The 18,202-nt window shown below is 43.0% G+C and overlaps 1 protein-coding gene across 3 annotated transcripts in view; it reads left to right on the forward strand.

The window, feature by feature from the left end:
* trpm4a (transient receptor potential cation channel, subfamily M, member 4a) overlaps window positions 1–18,202 on the forward strand; it is a 42,123-nt gene that overhangs the window by 14,042 nt on the left and 9,879 nt on the right. For all 3 annotated transcript variants that reach the window (XM_052518378.1, XM_052518379.1, XM_052518380.1), the window contains 17 exons: window positions 1,242–1,360; window positions 1,715–2,014; window positions 3,921–4,022; window positions 4,595–4,723; window positions 5,348–5,477; window positions 5,838–5,983; window positions 8,264–8,376; window positions 8,746–8,853; window positions 8,939–9,212; window positions 9,344–9,459; window positions 10,301–10,433; window positions 10,894–11,068; window positions 11,989–12,157; window positions 14,474–14,655; window positions 14,857–14,989; window positions 17,049–17,121; window positions 17,574–17,667. In XM_052518378.1, the coding sequence (XP_052374338.1) occupies window positions 1,242–1,360; window positions 1,715–2,014; window positions 3,921–4,022; window positions 4,595–4,723; window positions 5,348–5,477; window positions 5,838–5,983; window positions 8,264–8,376; window positions 8,746–8,853; window positions 8,939–9,212; window positions 9,344–9,459; window positions 10,301–10,433; window positions 10,894–11,068; window positions 11,989–12,157; window positions 14,474–14,655; window positions 14,857–14,989; window positions 17,049–17,121; window positions 17,574–17,667 (2,496 nt within the window). The remainder of the gene's footprint in view (window positions 1–1,241; window positions 1,361–1,714; window positions 2,015–3,920; window positions 4,023–4,594; window positions 4,724–5,347; window positions 5,478–5,837; window positions 5,984–8,263; window positions 8,377–8,745; window positions 8,854–8,938; window positions 9,213–9,343; window positions 9,460–10,300; window positions 10,434–10,893; window positions 11,069–11,988; window positions 12,158–14,473; window positions 14,656–14,856; window positions 14,990–17,048; window positions 17,122–17,573; window positions 17,668–18,202) is intronic.

An 18,202-nucleotide genomic window follows, 5' to 3' on the forward strand; every position in this document is an offset into this window, starting at 1 on the left:
GACCAGAGAGCTGTGTAAAGACATCAGGGATAAAATTGTAGACCTGCACAAGGCTGGGATGGGCTACAGGACAATAGGCAAGTAGCTTGGTGAGAATGCAACAACTGTTGGCGCAATTATTAGCAAATGGAAGAAGTTCAAGATGACGGTCAATCACCCTCGGTCTGGGGCTCCATGCAAGATCTCACCTTGTGCGGCATCAATGATCATGAGGAAGGTGAGGGATCAGCCCAGAACTACACGGCAGGACCTGGTCAATGACCTGAAGAGAGCTGGGACCACAGTCTCAAAGAACCATTAGTAACACTCTACGCCGTCATGGATTAAAATCCTGCAGCGCACGCAAGGTCCCCCTGCTCAAGCCAGCGCATGTCCATCTGAAGTTTGCCAATGACCATCTGGATGATCCAGAGGAGGAATGGGAGAAGCTCATGTGGTCTGATGAGACAAAAATAGGGCTTTTTGGTCTAAACTCCACTCGCCGTGTTTGGAGGAAGAAGATGGATAAGTACAACCCCAAGAACACCATCCCAACCGTGAAGCATGTAGGTGGAAACATCATTCTTTGGGGATGCTTTTCTGCAAAGGGGACAGGACGACTGCACCGTATTGAGGGGAGGATGGATGGGGCCATGTATCACAAGATCTTGGCCAACAACCTCCTTCCCTCAGTAAGAGCATTGAAGATGGGTCGTGGCTGGGTCTTCCAGCATGACAACGACCCGAAACACACAGCCAGGGCAACTAAGGAGTGGCTGCGTAAGAAACATCTCAAGGTCCAGGAGTGGCCTAGCCAGTCTCCAGACCTGAACCCAATAGAAAATCTTTGGATTAAGCTGAAAGTCCGTATTGCCCAGCGACAGCCCAGAAACCTGAAGGATCTGGAGAAGGTCTGTATGGAGGAGTGGGCCAAAATCCCTGCTGCAGTGTGTGCAAACCTGGTCAAGAACTACAGGAAATGAATGATCTCTGTAATTGCAAACAAAGGTTTCTGTACCACATATTAAGTTCTGCTTTTCTGATGAATCAAATACTTATGTCATGCAATACAATGCAAATTAATTACTTAAAAATCATACAATGTGATTTTCTGGATTTTTGTTTTAGATTCCGTCTCTCACAGTTGAAGTGTACCTATGATAAACATTACAGACCTCTACATGCTTTGTAAGTAGGAAAACCTGCAAAATCAGCATGATCCTGGTCAAACTACTCATTCGTTCTATGTATTTGTCTGTCAGCCAGTAAACGTGTGTCCAGCGATGCCAGTGAGTACACAGAGGAGCTGAAGCTAGCAGTAGCCTGGAACAGGGTGGACATCGCTAAGAGTGAACTCTTCAATGGAGGCATCCAATGGCAGGTGAGCTGCTCTTCACGATCACCACTATCACCATTGTTTAACAGCATTTAAAAAAAAAATGTTATGTTATTTAGTTGACAGGGCATTTATCAGACTGTATGTTTTCAATATCTCTGTACCGGATAATATTAGGAAAATAAGGAACAATACAGAGAAGATAAGCTGCTGGTGAAAGGAAGTTGGAAATCAGAACAATTTAGAAAATGTTCAATTTATGGAGCGTTTCTTATTATTATCACTCGGTACGGTAGTATTGTTTTAATTTTGACAGACAGACGGATAGAGAGACAGAGACACAATTTTCTTTTAGATAGATCGACAAATGGATATGTTTTGAAAAACATCCTCCCGCAGTACGAGGACCTAGAGGATTCCATGACGGACGCGCTGATCAACGACAAGCCCCAGTTTGTGCGTCTCTTCACCGAGAATGGCCTCAACATCCTGGACTACCTGACATACCGGCGTCTGGAGGGCCTGTACCGCTCGCTTTCCGACAGCTCTCTAGCCTTCACTCTGCTCCAGCGCCGCCTCACAGAGAGGCAGGGCTTGGCCGGGTCTCTGCCCACCGTCCCCTGCTCTCTGGACAGGGCCTCGCTCCTCAAGAGCCCCATATCAGAACCCTCGTCGGCCAAAGAGCTCAGCCTGTATGAGGTGAGGAGGGGTTTCACTTTTTTTTAATCGTAGTGGCTGCAGGTGTGACTTTTACCACACCTGCAGAGGCTTCTGCGCATGTGTGGATAACGTTCTGCGCACGTGTTTATTCTCTACTTTACGCACAGTCTCTGCTCTACTCATAGAGAACAGGCTACTCTGGCAAATGCTGCTTGTTTAATGAAGTTAGATCATAGCTGAATCAAAGTCTGCAAAATCACATAATGATAGTATTCTACGCAACAGAACTGAATACAATGGCATGGTATTACGTTACTGTAAGACAAAAACCCCACAGCATTTTCTCTCATGTGGCCAAGACTAAACAGCGTGCACCACTAGGCAAAATACACAGGCAGGCGATGCTACTGTACATATCCCCATGAAACTGATTGAGATCAAATTATTGGGATGCCTAAAACTTGAGAAATGATCATTCATGATTGGCAGTGAGAAATGTGAAGGGAAGGAGACCACAAAATGTGTGGGTAAAGTAGAGGTCAAGAAACACATGTGCAGAAGGTGATCCACACAAGGCACAGAAACTTCCTAATCTTTAGTAGGGAGAAAAAGAGGTCCACAGCCTTTTTTTTAAAGTACTGATGTGATTAGGTATTTGTGGAGAAATTAAATGGTCAATTGATAAAAATAGGGAGGGGGAAAGGGGATGTATGGGGTCACTCACTGTGTGGAGTTGAGGAGCATTTGATCAAATGTTTTTTATTTTTTTGAAAATCTGCTTCAACACATGAAAAAATACTATAGTATACTATTGTCACGTTCTGACCTTAGTTCCTTTGTTTTGTCTTTGTTTTAGTATGGTCAGGGCGTGAGTTGAGTTGGGGTGGGCAGTCTATGTTCCTTTTTCTATGATTTGGGATTTCTGTGTTTGGCCTGGTATGGTTCTCAATCAGAGGCAGCTGTTTATCGTTGTCCCTGACTGAGAACCATATTTAGGTCGCCTGGTTTCACTTTTGAGTTGTGGGTGATTTGTTTCCTGTTGTAATGTTTGTTTCACATTTCAGGACTGTTTCGGTTTTGGTTTGTATCAGTCACTTTGTTATTTTGTAATTCTTTAGTGTTCAGTTTAATAAACTAAAATGGACACTTACCACTCTGCACATTGGTCCGATCTCTCCTACTCCTCCTCAGAGGAGGAAGAAGAAGACCGTTACAACTATGGTATAAATACTATAGTATTCCCTGTAGTGTCTGGTTTTGCTTTGTCATTATGGGGTATTGTGTGTAGATTGATGAGAAAAAAAATCATGTAATACATTTTAGAATAAGGCTGTAACGTAACAAAAATGTGGAAAAGGGGAAGGGACCTGAATAGTTTCCGAATGCACTGTACTATAGTAATTCATGTAGTGTTTTTTTTTGCTGATTGTAGTATATACTGTAGTGTTTTAGTTTTATTAACTTTGACATAGAAGTGGAGACTTTCTCCTTGAGGAAACCTAGTGGAGAAATAGCACGTTTTCCATAACATAAAAGGGCAAATTTTCCATAATCTGAACAGATGGTTCAGCACTTCTGCTATTTTCTATAACCTGTAGGGAACACAATATATTGTCTATACTTGGCATTTGGTTTCTCACTTATGGTTGGCACAAATTGGGATATGGTGGAGGGGAATAGGCAGGGTATATGCTAATTAAATATGGTAATATTTACTATAGTTAGAAAAGTGTAGTGTTTTTACAGACTGTAGGGATTTTGCAGACATTACTGTTGTAAATATTCTACAGTATGCTACAGTGTACTACACATGATCGAGGGTTACTACCGTGTGTAGTATAGTATACTACATCATTCTATAGTAAGTATTGTAGTATTCTATAGTATTTTCTCATGTGGGTAGTCATTTCAGTTCTATGTGACTTACTCTCGCCTCTCCCTTCAGATGTCAAGGCTTCTATGGGACATCCTGGGAGATGTGTGTGAGCCCTTCTACTACAGCCCTCTGAAGTTGGACCAGAGCACCAGCACCAGGAGAGCACTGAAGGTAGTGGTTGCATTCCAAATGACACTTTCTCCCCTATATATAAGTAGTGCACTACTTTTGACCACTTAGTCAGTTGCACAACTGAATGCATTCAACTAAAATGTGTCTTGTGCATTTAACCCAACCCTTCTAAATCAGAGAGCTGTGTGGGGCTGCAGTTGTTGTTGGGGGTTAACTGCCTTGCTCATCAGCAGATTTTTCCACTTTGCTGGCTCAGGGATTCGAACCAACAACCTTTCGGTTATTCGCTCTTAACTACTAGGGTACCTGCCCAGTAGTGCACTATATAGGAGATAGGTGTCATTTAGGAGGCAGCTAGTGTTTGTAGTAGTGTCCCCTCACACCAATGTTCTACATAGACATGAATTACAAATGCCTTTGTTCTCAATGATATGGTACAGTGATGCAGTGATAGTGTAGACTCCTCCAATATAGTTAAAATAATCAATGCTACTATGGTGATACCACTGCATTACTGGCCATAGAATGTAACTGACGACTTCACTCTCTCCCTCTCCTTCACCCCGTCCCCCTCTTTATATCCCTATTCCCCCTCTTATCCTCCCTCTCAGCACATGAAAAAGTTGTTGCTGGAGGAGTGTCCATACAAGGAGCAGCGCTGTCTCTCTCCCTGGGCCTCTCTGTTCATCTGGGCCGTGCTGCAGAACCGCAGCGAGATGGCCGTCTACTTCTGGGAGATGGTAATTTATTAAATAACTATTTAATTTAACCTCAGATAAGAACAAATTCTTATTTACAATGACGGCCTACCCCGGCCAAACCCAGACGACGCTGGGCCAATTGTGCACCGCCCTATGGGACTCCCAATCACGGCCGGTTGTGATACAGCCTGGAATCGAACCAGGGTCTGTGGTGACGCCTCTAGCACTGAGATGCAGGTGAGTCAGTTAAGAATATATGGGACCAGGCAGCTGTAATGACAGTGTTAAACAATGTGCGCACTCAACAATCTAATCTGTAGAAAATGACATGGACTCCAAAGGCCATTCATTAAAGGTAGACTCAGTGAAATGACGTTGCCATGAGCAGCACCGCAGATATTCTGATGAGCATGATGCAAAACTCCTCACACAGTCACACAGATTATCTGTGCATGTGCAGGGGTTCGCTTCATGCTGCTACAACGTGGTAGCTACCAGACCCAAACAGTGGAGTGGTTTAGCCTCGCGCTTCTTAGTAGTTGTGGAAATTGACCCACTACTGCTATTTACTTTGTGCATCTGCATCATCTTGCTGAGTCTATCTTTAATTTACCAATGTACAACGCTTCTCTTTCTCTCTCTCTCTTCCCCACTCCCCTCCAGGCAGGGGAGTCTGTCCTCAGTGCTCTGGCAGGCTGTAAGATTCTGAGGGAGCTGTCTAAGCTGGAGAGTGAGACGGAGACCAAGCTCTCTATGAAGGAGCTGGCCCAGAAGTTTGAGAACTTGGCCCTTGGTGGGTTAGCCCTATCCTGGCTGTGTGTTTGTACTGTGAGGATGTCAATGTAGTGGTTATCAACTCTGTTATGCATACATGTGAGCAGCTTGTATTTTCTGAGTGAAGGTTACCCCATAATGCTTTGTAGCAGTTCCGCATCGGACCGCAAGGGACCACCTGTTCTGAAAGTCTGCTGGATGGCATCCCAGTCTGAGACCATTTGCAATACTTTCACACCTTTAAGATGAGGACTGAAGCAAACATATCCAGACTTCTAATGGGAAACTTAATTTTTAAAACCTGTGACCCATTTCCTCTCTCTCTAGAAGTCTTCAGTGAGTGAGTGAGTGAGTGTTAACCATTTAATCATCTCTCTAGATGTGTTCAGTGAGTGCTACCAGAGCAGTGAAAGACGCTCCTTCACCCTCCTTATAAGGAAGTCTCCTGTGTGGGGCGGAGCTACCTGTCTGCAGATGGCCACTGCAGCTGACGCCCGCCTCTTCTTCAGCCATGACGGCGTGCAGGTCCGTACTAAACCCAGGGTTCAGGGGTCAAGGTGTGTGTGTGTGTGTAGCTGAATCCCCTTCCCTCCGTCTTCCATTTGCGCATTCACACACACGTCTCCTCCGTATGCATGCAGCAAATTCTCCAGTAAAAAAGGCTTGGTTGTTGCATTCATTCATTTTCAGTTCTATGGACTTCACCAAGTGAAATCCTACTCGAATATGTTATCATAAAGTAGGCCTTATTTTGAGGGCCTAGTTTTACACTAATATACGGGCCTGAAACTCATACACATCGCTTTGAACCAAAACCACACCTATCATTATCACATTTCCCAGCATCCTCTGTGCAGGTTGATTTTTTTAGAATAGTTTGTTTCAATATGTTAAACTACCGTTCAAAAGTTTGGGGTCACTTAGACATTTCCTATTTTTTGAAAGAAAATACAATTTTGGGTCCATTAAAATAACATCAAATTAATCAGAAATACAGTGTAGACATTGTTAATGTTGTAAATGACTATTGTAGCTGGAAACGGCTGATTTAAAAAAAAATGAAATATCTACATAGGTGTACCAAGGCCCATTATCAGCAATCATCACTCCAGTGTTCCAATGGCACGTTGTGTTAACTAATCCACGTTTATCATTTTAAAAGGCTAATTGATAATTAGAAAACCCTTTTGCAATTATGTTAGCACAGTTGAAAACTGTTGTCCTGATTTAAAGAATCAATAAAACTGGCCTTCTTTAGACGAGTTGAGTATCTGGAGCATCATCATTTGTGGGTTTGATTACAGGCTCATAATGGCTCGAAACAAAGAACTTCTGAAACTCGTCAGTCTATTCTTGTTCTGAGAAATGAAGGCTATTCCATGCGAGACATTGCCAAGAAACTGAATATATGGTACAAGGCTGTGTACTACTCCCTTCACAGAACAGCGCAAACTGGCTCTAACCAGATTAGAAAGAGGTGTGGAAGGCCCCGGTGCACAACTCAGCAAGAGGACAAGTACATTAGTGTCTAGTTTGAGAAATAAACGCTTCACAAGTCCTCAGCTTCATTAAATAGTACCCGAAAATCACCAGTCTCAACGTCAACAGTGAAGAGATGACGAAGAGATATTATTATTATTATTATTATTATTATTATTATGACTCCGGGATGCTGGCCTTCAAGGCAGAGTTGCAAAGAAAAAGCCATATCTCAGACTGGCCAATAAAAAGAAAAGATTAAGATGGGCAAAAGAACCCTAGACACTGGACAGAGGAACTCTGCCTTGAAGGCCAGCATCCTGGAGTCGCCTCTTCAAGGAAATTTCTAAGTGACCTCAAACTTTTGAACGGTAGTGTATGTTTGTGCTTGTACAGTGATTTATTGAGTAATTAATTAATCTTATGCTACTGAAATATAAATTACAACATTTTCTAAATGAATCCCATATCTTACTTGGATTTATTGCACCCATTACTGAATGGTTGTTCCAATATAGATGCTTTAGGCTGTCTCATAGCTTAGACTTCCTTACCTTTGCAGTCATTCTGAATACAGGTTGCGGGGGATTAAAAATGCCAGATATTGGCTATCCCCACATTGGCTGGATTCCAATAGAAATGGTACATCACCTAGCAAGAGAATCTTGTTTCTCATGGTCTGAGAGACCTTTGGGTGCCTTTTGGCAAACTCCAAGTGGGCTGTCATGTGCCTTTTACTGAGGAGTGGTTTCCATCTGGCCACTCTACCATAGAGGCCTAATTGGTGGAGTGCTGCAGAGATGGTTGCCCTTCTTGAAGGTTCTCCCATCTCCACAGAGGAACTCAGAGTAACTATCGGGTTCTTAATGATGCCTACTGGATAACTTATTTGTATTGCTTTTAATCTTTTTAAATGAATTTATCTTATTAACACTTTGTTCTAGCTAGCTATTTGTGTAGGCAGCTATCAAGTAAACGCAATGATAACAAAATATAGAAAAACAGAAAACACTGGACAACTCTAACAGTTAATTTGGCATCGGGTCAAAAGCCTCATCTACATTTTGAATTGGCCAACAACTCTCTAGATTTCTTGATTTATCTGAGAGGAAGTGTATTTTAGGAAGTGGCAATGCTGTTGCTATGGCATCTCAAGAGGGACAAACAGTAATATTGCCTATTTGTTTCTTATTTTTCAAGCGAATGTCTTTTATTAAGGGAGTATGTGAAGCACAGACGTTCGCTTCGCCTAGCCAAGTTCTGCTAAGAGGAAACTGAACCTAGTGTGCAGAGCCTTACCTTCGCTTCTACCTCTTCCTCTGACAGTCTCTGCTGTCTCAGATCTGGTGGGGAGACATGGAGAGGAGCACGAAAGTCTGGAAACTGGTCCTCACTTTCTTCTTACCCCCCCTCATCTACACCAACCTCATCACTTTCAGGTTAGTGGCTACCTGTCTGTCTGACAATTTTCAACCCATTAAGCTTTCCTTATGTTCCCCATGCAGTGCGCACATTGGAATAATACGGAAAAGATTGACCGGCGCTGAAGAGAAAAAAGTGGATTCAGGAAAATGTCCAATACGTGATGCGCCACTTTTCTTCTTCTCTCGTACTGAGAGTATCATTCCAAATTTCTCCTTTCTCACTATCAGCCAATCTTCTCTTGTATCAATCCAATTTTCAATATGTGGAATGTTAGAGAAATTGGAAGGATACAGAGAAGATGGTGATGAAGGAAAGTTTCCTCACTCTGCGCCTCTGTCTGTCTGTCAGTCAGTCAGTCAGGTCTCTCTCTCGCTCTCTTTCAGGGAACAGGAGGAGGAGGGGAAGTCTGAGGAGGTGACTCATGGTCGGGACACAGACAGTCTGGATGGAGGAGATGCCACTGTGTTTTCCCTCGCCGACATCATGCAAACGTAAGCACAGACAGACAGACAGACAGACAGACAGACAGACAGACAGACAGACAGACAATAATTATTCTCATTATTTTCCTCACAGGGAAGAGGATGCTGAGGAATATGCTGCTTTAAGGGCCAAACTGAAAGGTGCCTCCAATCCCAAGAGGCCCTTCATATTGCTGCGCTGGAGGGAGTTCTGGTTTGCGCCCGTCACCTCGTTCCTGGGCAACGTGCTGATGTACTTCCTGTTCCTCTCCCTGTTTGCTTACATCCTATTGGTGGACTTCAAGCCCCCGCCGCCTCATGGCCCGTCCACCTTAGAGTTTGTTCTCTACTTCTGGGTCTTCACCATGGTCTGTGAGGAGATTCGACAGGTAGGACGCATCACACGAACACACACACACACACACACACACACACACACACACACACACACACACACACACACACACATTTGACAGGTAAGAACATATAAATTCATATTAATGACCATCCTCTCTCGCAGACGTTCTTCGTGGGCAGCAACACTATATATCAGAGGATGAGTCTCTACATCCAGGACATGTGGAATAAGTGTGACATCTTGGCCATCTCACTCTTTGCCCTGGGCATGTGCTGCAGGTGTGTATATTTCATATTTAGATGTGTATATGCGGCCAGTTTATTAGGTTACACCCATCTAGCATCGGGTCGCACCCCCTTTTGCCTCAGACGGCCTGAATTATTCGGGGCATGGCGTTCAATCATTGCTCAGTTGGTATCAAGGGATGTAACGTGTGCCAGAAAAACAATCGCCACACCAGTACACCAGCCTGTACCGTTGACACCAGGCAAGATGGGGCCATGAACTAATGCTACTTACTCCAAATCCTGGCTCTACCATCAGCAAGACGCAACATTCTAATGTTCAATCGAACAGTAACTGAATGCCTCAATGCTTGTCTGCCTGCTTTATTTTATTTTTTTAATGATTTTTTTTTACACCTTTATTTAACTAGTTAAGACAGTGAAGAACAAATTCTTATTTTCAATGACGGCCTAGGAACAGTGGGTTAACTGCCTGTTCAGGGGCAGAACGACAGATTTGTACCTTGTCAGCTCGGGGGTTTGAACTTGCAACCTTCCGGTTACTAGTCCAACGCTCTAACCACTAGGCTACCCTGCCTTTATATAGTAAGCCACGGCCACGTGACTTGCTGTCTGTAGGAGTGATCCATTTTTGTGTAACTAATAAACGGGCCACTGACTGTATATGAGTGTGTGACCTTCTGTAGCTCAGTTGGTAGAGCATGGCGCTTGTAACGCCAGGGTAGTGGGTTCGATCCCCCGGGACCACCCATACGTAGAATGTATGCACACATGAATGTAAGTCGCTTTGGATAAAAGCGTCTGCTAAATGGCATATACTTATACATATATACTTACCCTGTGACTATAACCAGGTGTTTGTTGTGTGTTCTAGAATGTTCCCGTGGTCCTATGAGTTTGGCCGTGCTGTGTTTGCTGTGGACTATATGGTGTTTACCCTTCGTCTCATCCACATCTTCGCCATCCACAAACAACTGGGACCCAAGATCATCATCGTCGGCAACATGGTAAGTGATTCTTTTAAGTATTTGTGATGATGATGGTCTTTGTCGACTGAAACATGATCTTGTGATGAAGACTGTATAAACATTTCAAATGCTGGCCATAATGAGTGTACAAAACATTAAGAATACCTGCCTAATATCGAGTTGCACCCTCAAGGCTCAAAAATCCTTCTTTAACCTGCCTCCTCCCCTTCATCTACACTGATTTCACCAGCTTTCACCTGGTCAGTGTATGTCATGGAAAGAGCAGTTGTTCATAATGTTTTGTACACTGTGTGTATAAACACACTCATGTGGTGTGGTAAGGTAAGCTAACCACTGACGATATCTACTCCTGTTGAAGTATTTTAAAAGGAGTCTGTATTAAAGTCTGAGTCGACATCATTTAGGTCTGTGCAAACGTCCTTTAGTGTTATTTCAATGTTACCAATACTTTTCCTAATCCTCTGTTCCTGATTGGTAGATGAAGGACATCTTCTTCTTCCTCTTCTTCCTGGCGGTGTGGCTCCTGGCCTACGGCGTAGCCAATCAGGCGCTGCTCTACTCCTATGACCCCCGTCCCAATTGGATCTTTCGCAGAGTGTTCTACAGGCCATACCTACACATATTTGGACAGATCCCCATACACGAAATGGATGGTGCGTCAATGTTTCTGTACGAATGTGTTTTTTCATGTGAAGGTGTCTGTGTTGACTTTTCTCTTCACATCCCTCCCTCTGGTTTATCCCATCTGTACCGAACAAAACAATAAACACAACATGTAAAATATTAGTCCTGAGCTGAATTAGAAGATCCCCAAAATGTTTACGTGCCTGTTAGTGAGCATTTCTCCTTTGCCAAGATAATCCATCCACCTAACAGGTGTGTCATATCAAGAAGCTGATTAATCAGCATGATCATTACACAGGTGCACCTTGTGATGGGGACAATAAAAGGCCACTCTAAAATGTGCAGTTTTGTCACACAACACAATGCCACCGATGTCTCAAGTTTTGAGGGAGTGTGCAATTGGCATGCTGACTGCAGGAATGTCTACCAGAGCTGCCAGAGAATGTAATGTTAATTTGTCTACCATAAGCCGCCTCCAACGTCTTTTTAGAGAATTTGGCATTCCATCCAACCGGCCTCACAACCGTAGACCACATGTAACCACACCACCCCAGGACCTCCACATCTGGATTCTTCACCTGCGGAATTGTCTGAGATCAGCCACCCAGACAGCTGGTGAAACCGAGGGGTATTTCTGTCTGTAATAAAGCCATTTTGTGGATCATTCTGATTGGCTAGGCATTGCTCCCTAGTGGATGGGCCAGTCTCCAAAATTGGTGGGCCTATGCTGCCCGAGGCCCACTCATGGCTGGGCCCCTGCCCAGTCATCTGAAATCCATAGATTAGGGCCTAATGAATTCATTTCAATTGCCTGATTTCCTTATATGAACTGTAACTCAGTAAAATCATTGAAATTGTTGCATGTTACCTTTATATTTTTGTTCCGTATATTTCAAACACTCACTCTCTCCCTCCATCCCCCCTTTTCTCACTGTCTCTCTGTCCTTAGCTGATAAACTAGAGGAGGGGATACAGTGCACCAATAACGCAACCCTGATCGAGGCGGGGGCAGAGCCCTGCATGAGTACCTACGCCAACTGGCTGGTGGTCATCCTACTGGTCATCTACCTGTTGGTCACCAACATCCTCCTGGTCAATCTGCTCATTGCCATGTTCAGGTAACGTACCTTCTCGCTCTGTCCTTCGTTCACCCTCTCTGTCCTTCTTTCACCCTCTCTGTTCTTCTTTTTCTCTCTGTCTCTCTTTTACTCGCTCTCTGTCCCGGTTTCACTTTCTGTCCCTCTTTCCCATCTAGCACCCCCTCCTTATCCCTGTTTCACTCTCTTTGTGTTCCCCTCAACAGATCATCACTTATTCAATAGGCCCCTCCAATCAATCCGTGGGCTGATTTCCTCTTATCTAGTTCCTCACTGTGTCTTGGCTAGTGTTGTTTATTCTCTCAGAACCACTGATTTGATCAATTATAGCTAATTCGATTTATTTTAATTCAATCAACTTGATTGACATTTTACGTGTCTTATTTGACACTATCATTGCGTGTTATCAAAATGCCAAGTGTTTTTCTGACTCTGCATTTATTTCTGCCCAAAACGTCAATAACCCAAAAATATAATAAAACCAACACAGTGCCTTTGGAAAGTATTCAGACCCTTTGACTTTTTCAAAATGTTGTTACGTTAACAGCCTTATTCTAAAATGGATTAAATAGATTTTTTAATCAATCAGCAATCTACACACACTACCCCATAATGACAAAGCGAAAATAGGTTTTTAGAAATGTTTGCAAATGTATAAAACAATAAACAGAAATACCTTATTTACATAAGTATTCAGACCCTTTGCTATTAGACTCAAAATTGAACTCCAGCTGCATCCAGTTTCCATTGATCATCCTTGAGATGTTTTGACAAGTTGATTGGAGTCTACCGGTAGTAAATTAAATCGATTGGACATGATTTTGAAAGTCACACACCTGTCTATATAAGGTCCGACAGTGGACAGTGCATGCCAAAAACCAAGCCATGAGGTTGAAGGAATTGTCTGTAGAGCTCCAAGATAGGATTGTGTGGAGGCACAGATCAAGGGAAGGTTACCAAAAATGTTCTACAGCATTGAAGTACCCCAAGAACACAGTGACCTCCCTCATTCTTAAATGGAAGAAGTATGAAACCACCAAGAATCTTCAGAGAACTGCCGCCAGGCCAAACTGAGCAATCAGGGGAGAAGGGCCTTGGTCAGGGAGGTGAACAAGAACCAGATGGTCACTCTGACAGCGCTCTAGAGTTCCTCTGTGGAGATGGAAGAACCTTCCAGAAGGACAACCATCTCTGCAGCACTCCACCAATCAGGCCTTTATGGTAGAGTGGTTAGACGGAAACCACTCCTCAGTAAAAGGCACTTGACAGCCCACTTTGAGTTTGCCAAAAGGCACCTAAAGACTCTCAGACCATGAGAAACAATATTCTCTGGTCTGATGAAACCAAGATTGAACTCTTTGGCCTGAATGCCAAGCGTCACATCTGGAGGATACCTGGCACCATTCCTACGGTGAAGCATGGTGGTGGCAGCATCATGTTTTGGGGATGTTTTTCAGCGACAGGTACTGGGAGACTAGTGAGGATCGAGTGAAAGATGAACGAATCAAAGTACAGAGAGATCCTTGATGAAAAGCTGCTCCAGTGCGTTCGGGACCTCAGACTGGGGTGAAGGTTCACCTTCCTACAGGACAACGACCCTAAGCACACAGCCAAGACAACGCATGAGTGGCTTCGGGACAAGTCTCTGAATGTCCTTGTGGCCCAGCCAGAGCCCGGACTTGAACCAGATCAAACATTTCTGGAAAGACCTGAAAATAGTTGTGCAGTAACGCTCCCCGTCCAACCTGAGAGGGCTTGAGAGGATCTGCAGAGAAAAATGGGAGAAACTCTCCAACAGGTTTGCCAAGCTTGTAGCGTTTATATGCAAAGAAGACTCAAGGCTGTAATCGCTACCAAAGTGCTTCAACAAAGTACTGAGTAAAGGGTCTGAATACTTATGTAAATGTGAGATTTCAGTTAAAAAAATGTTTTTGTAATTCTTAAATTTTACCCTCCTTTTTCCTCCCCAATTTCGTGGTATCCAATTGTTAGTAGTTACTATTTTGTCTCATCGCTACAACTCCAGTACGGACTCTGTGCCACCAGAGTCTCTGGTGGCACAGCTAGCGCTGCGATGCAGTGCCCTAGACCACCCGGGAGGCCCCCCGATTTTCAGTTTTTAAAATATTTTTTTTTTCTTCTAAAAACCCGTTTTTACATTGTCATTATGGGTTATTGTGTGTAGATTGAGGACATTTAAAAAAATATATATTTTGCAATAAAGCTGTAATGTAACAAAATGTCAAGGGGTCAGAATGCTTTCCGAATGCAATGTATTCGCTGATATTCTGGCTGGTAACATTTCACTGTGGCTGGCTCTCTCTCTCGTCACTGCAGTCATACGTTCTCAAAAGTGCAGGAGAACAGCGACACCTACTGGAAGTTTCAGCGCTACAAGCTTATCTTGGAGTACCATTCCAGACCCTGCCTGGCGCCACCCTTCATCATCATCTCCCACCTCCACCTCTTCATCAAGAGGCGCATCCGCAGGATCCCCTCCGTCAAGATCAAACACTTTGGTGAGAAGAGATGGGGAGGGAGGGAGGGGAGCCATTAGAGATATGCTGAATTGTGAAATGAAAATGCTCATAGTTGTATATTGCTAAATTACTAGCATTTTAGAAGTCCACTCCCATTGGTTGTCCAAGATTATAGCTGAATATTTTAAAAAATATATATATTCTTCCAAATCCCCCTCTTTTCCTCTATCATTCCTTCAGTTCTGGAGATCCATGGTAGGCAGGCCAGTAAACTAAACATGTGGGAGGCCATCCAGAAGGAGAATATACTGTCTGCCCAGAACAAACGAGAGAGAGAGAGCGACTCGGAGAGGCTCAAACGCACCTCCGTCAAGTGAGACATCTCTCCCCCCTCAGTCACTTATTTCTGTCATATACTGAATACCAGATTCATTTAACAGCTTTAGTTTGTTTTGCTTTGGTGCTATTTTCAAAAGTACGTGGTGAATTTTCAAAACTCTTAATATACAACTCTCCAAACTGGTAACACTTGTAATGCAGCAAGTCTTATATTTAAAACCTTGATTTGTGCATTAATTTTTTTTGGACAGACCTTTCACCACACTACCATTGATCCAAAATATACGTTAACTGTGATATTCCATGAGAATATTGATTTAAACACAAACACTACATAATGATATCTAACCAGTTTATCCAATGTTTCAAAATTGCCTTTTGAATGTAGTATGATTCAGTACTGTAAATTACAGTACATTATACTGTTCTCACATTACACAATACACTTGCACTACCCATCAACTGAATTTCCATCATTTCTATCCCATGTGTGGTCAAAGGTGTGATCATCGAAGACATATTTCACAATCATTGATACAATTTTTTTTATGTATTGTTCATATATAATTACACTATAGGTGTACGTTAATCATATTAAATGAATGAAAGAAACAACATTTACCAGGCACTAGTTTGCATCAAGCCTGTCTTGAGCATGTGCCCATAGGTTCTTATTGTCCTCGTCGTTCATGCACCCTGACATAGATCTGGATTGATGTCATTGGATGCCTCGTCTAATGGCTTCATCATGAGGATGGCAGTCATACACCCTCCTTCACCTGTATTGTAATCATGTATTGTATTTACAATATTGTGTCATACTTATGTATGAGGCCACTTTGTTGACAAAAAAAAAATCCTACAAAAAAGTACATAAATCCATACAGCCTAATAATTAATAATATATAAATAATTCATTTCCATACATACACTACCATTTCAAAGTTTGAGGTCACTTAGAAATGTCCTTGTTTTTTAAAGAAAAGCACATTTTTTGTCCATTTAAAATAACATAAAATTGATCAGAAATACAGTGTAGACATTGTTAATGTTGTAAATGACTATTGTAGCTGGAAATGGCTGATTAAAAAAAAAAAATGGAATATCTATGTAGGAATACAGAGGCCCATTATCAGCAACCGTCACTTCTGTGTTCCAGTGGCACGTTGTGTTAGCTAATCCAAGTTTATCATTTTAAAAGACTAATTGATAATTAAAAAACCCTTTTGCAATTATATTAGCACAGCTGAAAACTGTTGTCCTTTATTAAAAAAGCAATAAAACTGGCCTTGTATCTGGAGCATCAGCATTTGTGGGTTCGATTACAGGCTCAAAATTGCCAGAAACAAAGAACTTTCTTCTGAAACTTGTCTGCCTATTCTTGTTCTGAGAAATGAAGGCTATTCCATGCGAGAAGTTGCCAAGAAACTGAAGATCTCGTACAACGCTGTGTACTACTCCCTTCACAGAACAGTGCAAACTGTCTCTAACCACAATAGAAAGAGTAGTGGGAGGCCCCGGTGCACAACTGAGCAAGAGGACAAGCACATTAGTGTCTAGTTTGAGAAACCGATGCCTCACAAGTCCTCCACTGGCAGCTTCATTAAATAGTACCCGCAAAACACCAGTCTCAACGTCAACAGTGAAGAGGCGACTCCGGGATGCTGACCTTCTAGTCAGAGTTCCTCTGTCCTGTGTCTGTGTTCTTTTGCCCATCTTTTATTTTTATTGGCCAGTCTGAGATATAGCTTTTTCTTTGCAACTCTGCCGAGAAGGCCAGCAATTACTTTATAAGAACTGTATTGCAATGTGTACTTTTAGATGAAACACTGACTAAGTTTGGTGAAAAAGTGACTATGATTTTGAGTGTACTTAGTAATTGAAAATGTGCTTAATTTTGAAACAAATGCCTTTTTGATTATCTGTTTTGTACTAAGTGTTGTGAAAGTGTATGATATTCTTCTGAAAATTGCACCAAAGAGATTGTTACTCCTGTGTTAGGGATTGGTTCAATTCAGTTATTTTTTCATGAATAGGACTTCAGTTCAATTCTTGAATTGACCCCTAACCTGTCTTGTGGTCCTATGTTGAAGGGTGGACAGTGTCCTAAAGCAGATGGTAAAGATCCAGGACCACAACCGCAGGCTGAGAATGCTAGAGACCGAGGTCAGTGTCAGCCTGGGCTGCTGCCACTGGTCACAGCATACACACACACACACACACACACACACACACAGCCTTATATGCCCAGCGGTAACAAGTTTCAGTGGTCCTTAAAGGGGGGGATGGCTTTGTGTGTGTGGCGGAGCTATTGAGTCCTTACCCCGTGACGCCTGTGCCTCTAGGTCCGCCACCTCGGTCGAATCCCCGGTCACCATCCGTTTTGGTTTAACTTTCCTTGTGGGTACCAGAAGTCCTCACAAGGATAGTAAAACAAGGAAAATTTGGACAAGTGTGGATATTTTGCCTGTCCCCACGAGGAGAAATACTATTTTAGGCTTAGGGGTAAGTTTTGGGGTTAGAATTAAGGTTAGGGTTAGGTATAGTTTTAGATTTAGGGGTTAGGGAAAATAACCTCTCTCTCCTTCTCGCCCCCATCCCCTCTCTCTTGTTCCCAGTTGGAGTATTGTTCTAGTGCCCTCTCCTGGATGGTGGACGCTCTCTCTCAGAGTAACTTGATAAAACCCACACGTCCTCCGCCCATTCTCAGAGGTAAGGTTGCATACAGACATACACTGAGTGTACAAAACATTAGGAACAAATTCCTAATATTGAGTTGCACCCCCTTTTGCCCTCAGAACAGCCTCAATTTGTCGGGGCATGGACTCTACAAGGTGTCTAAAGAGTACCACAGGCATGCTGGCCCATGTTGACTCAAATGCTTCCCACAGTTGTGTCAATTTGGCTGGATGTCCTTTAGGTGGTGGACCATTCTTGATAAGCACTGGAAACTATTGAGCTTGAAAAACCCAGCAGCGTTGCAGTTCTTGACACACTCAAACCGGTGCAACTGGCACCTACTACCATACCCCGTTCAAAGGCACCTACATAGTTTGTCTTTCTTCTGAATGGCACACACGCACAATACATGTCTCAATTTTCTCAAGAGTTAAAAATCCTTCTTTAACCTGTCTCTTTCCCTTCGTCTACACTGACTGAAGTGTAGGTGACATCAATAAGGGATTAACCTGGTCAGCTTTCACCTGTTCAGTCTACGTTCCTAATGTTTTGTACCCTCGGTGGTTCT

This window comes from Oncorhynchus keta, chromosome 5, assembly GCF_023373465.1.
Source record: "Oncorhynchus keta strain PuntledgeMale-10-30-2019 chromosome 5, Oket_V2, whole genome shotgun sequence".
NCBI lineage: Eukaryota > Metazoa > Chordata > Actinopteri > Salmoniformes > Salmonidae > Oncorhynchus > Oncorhynchus keta.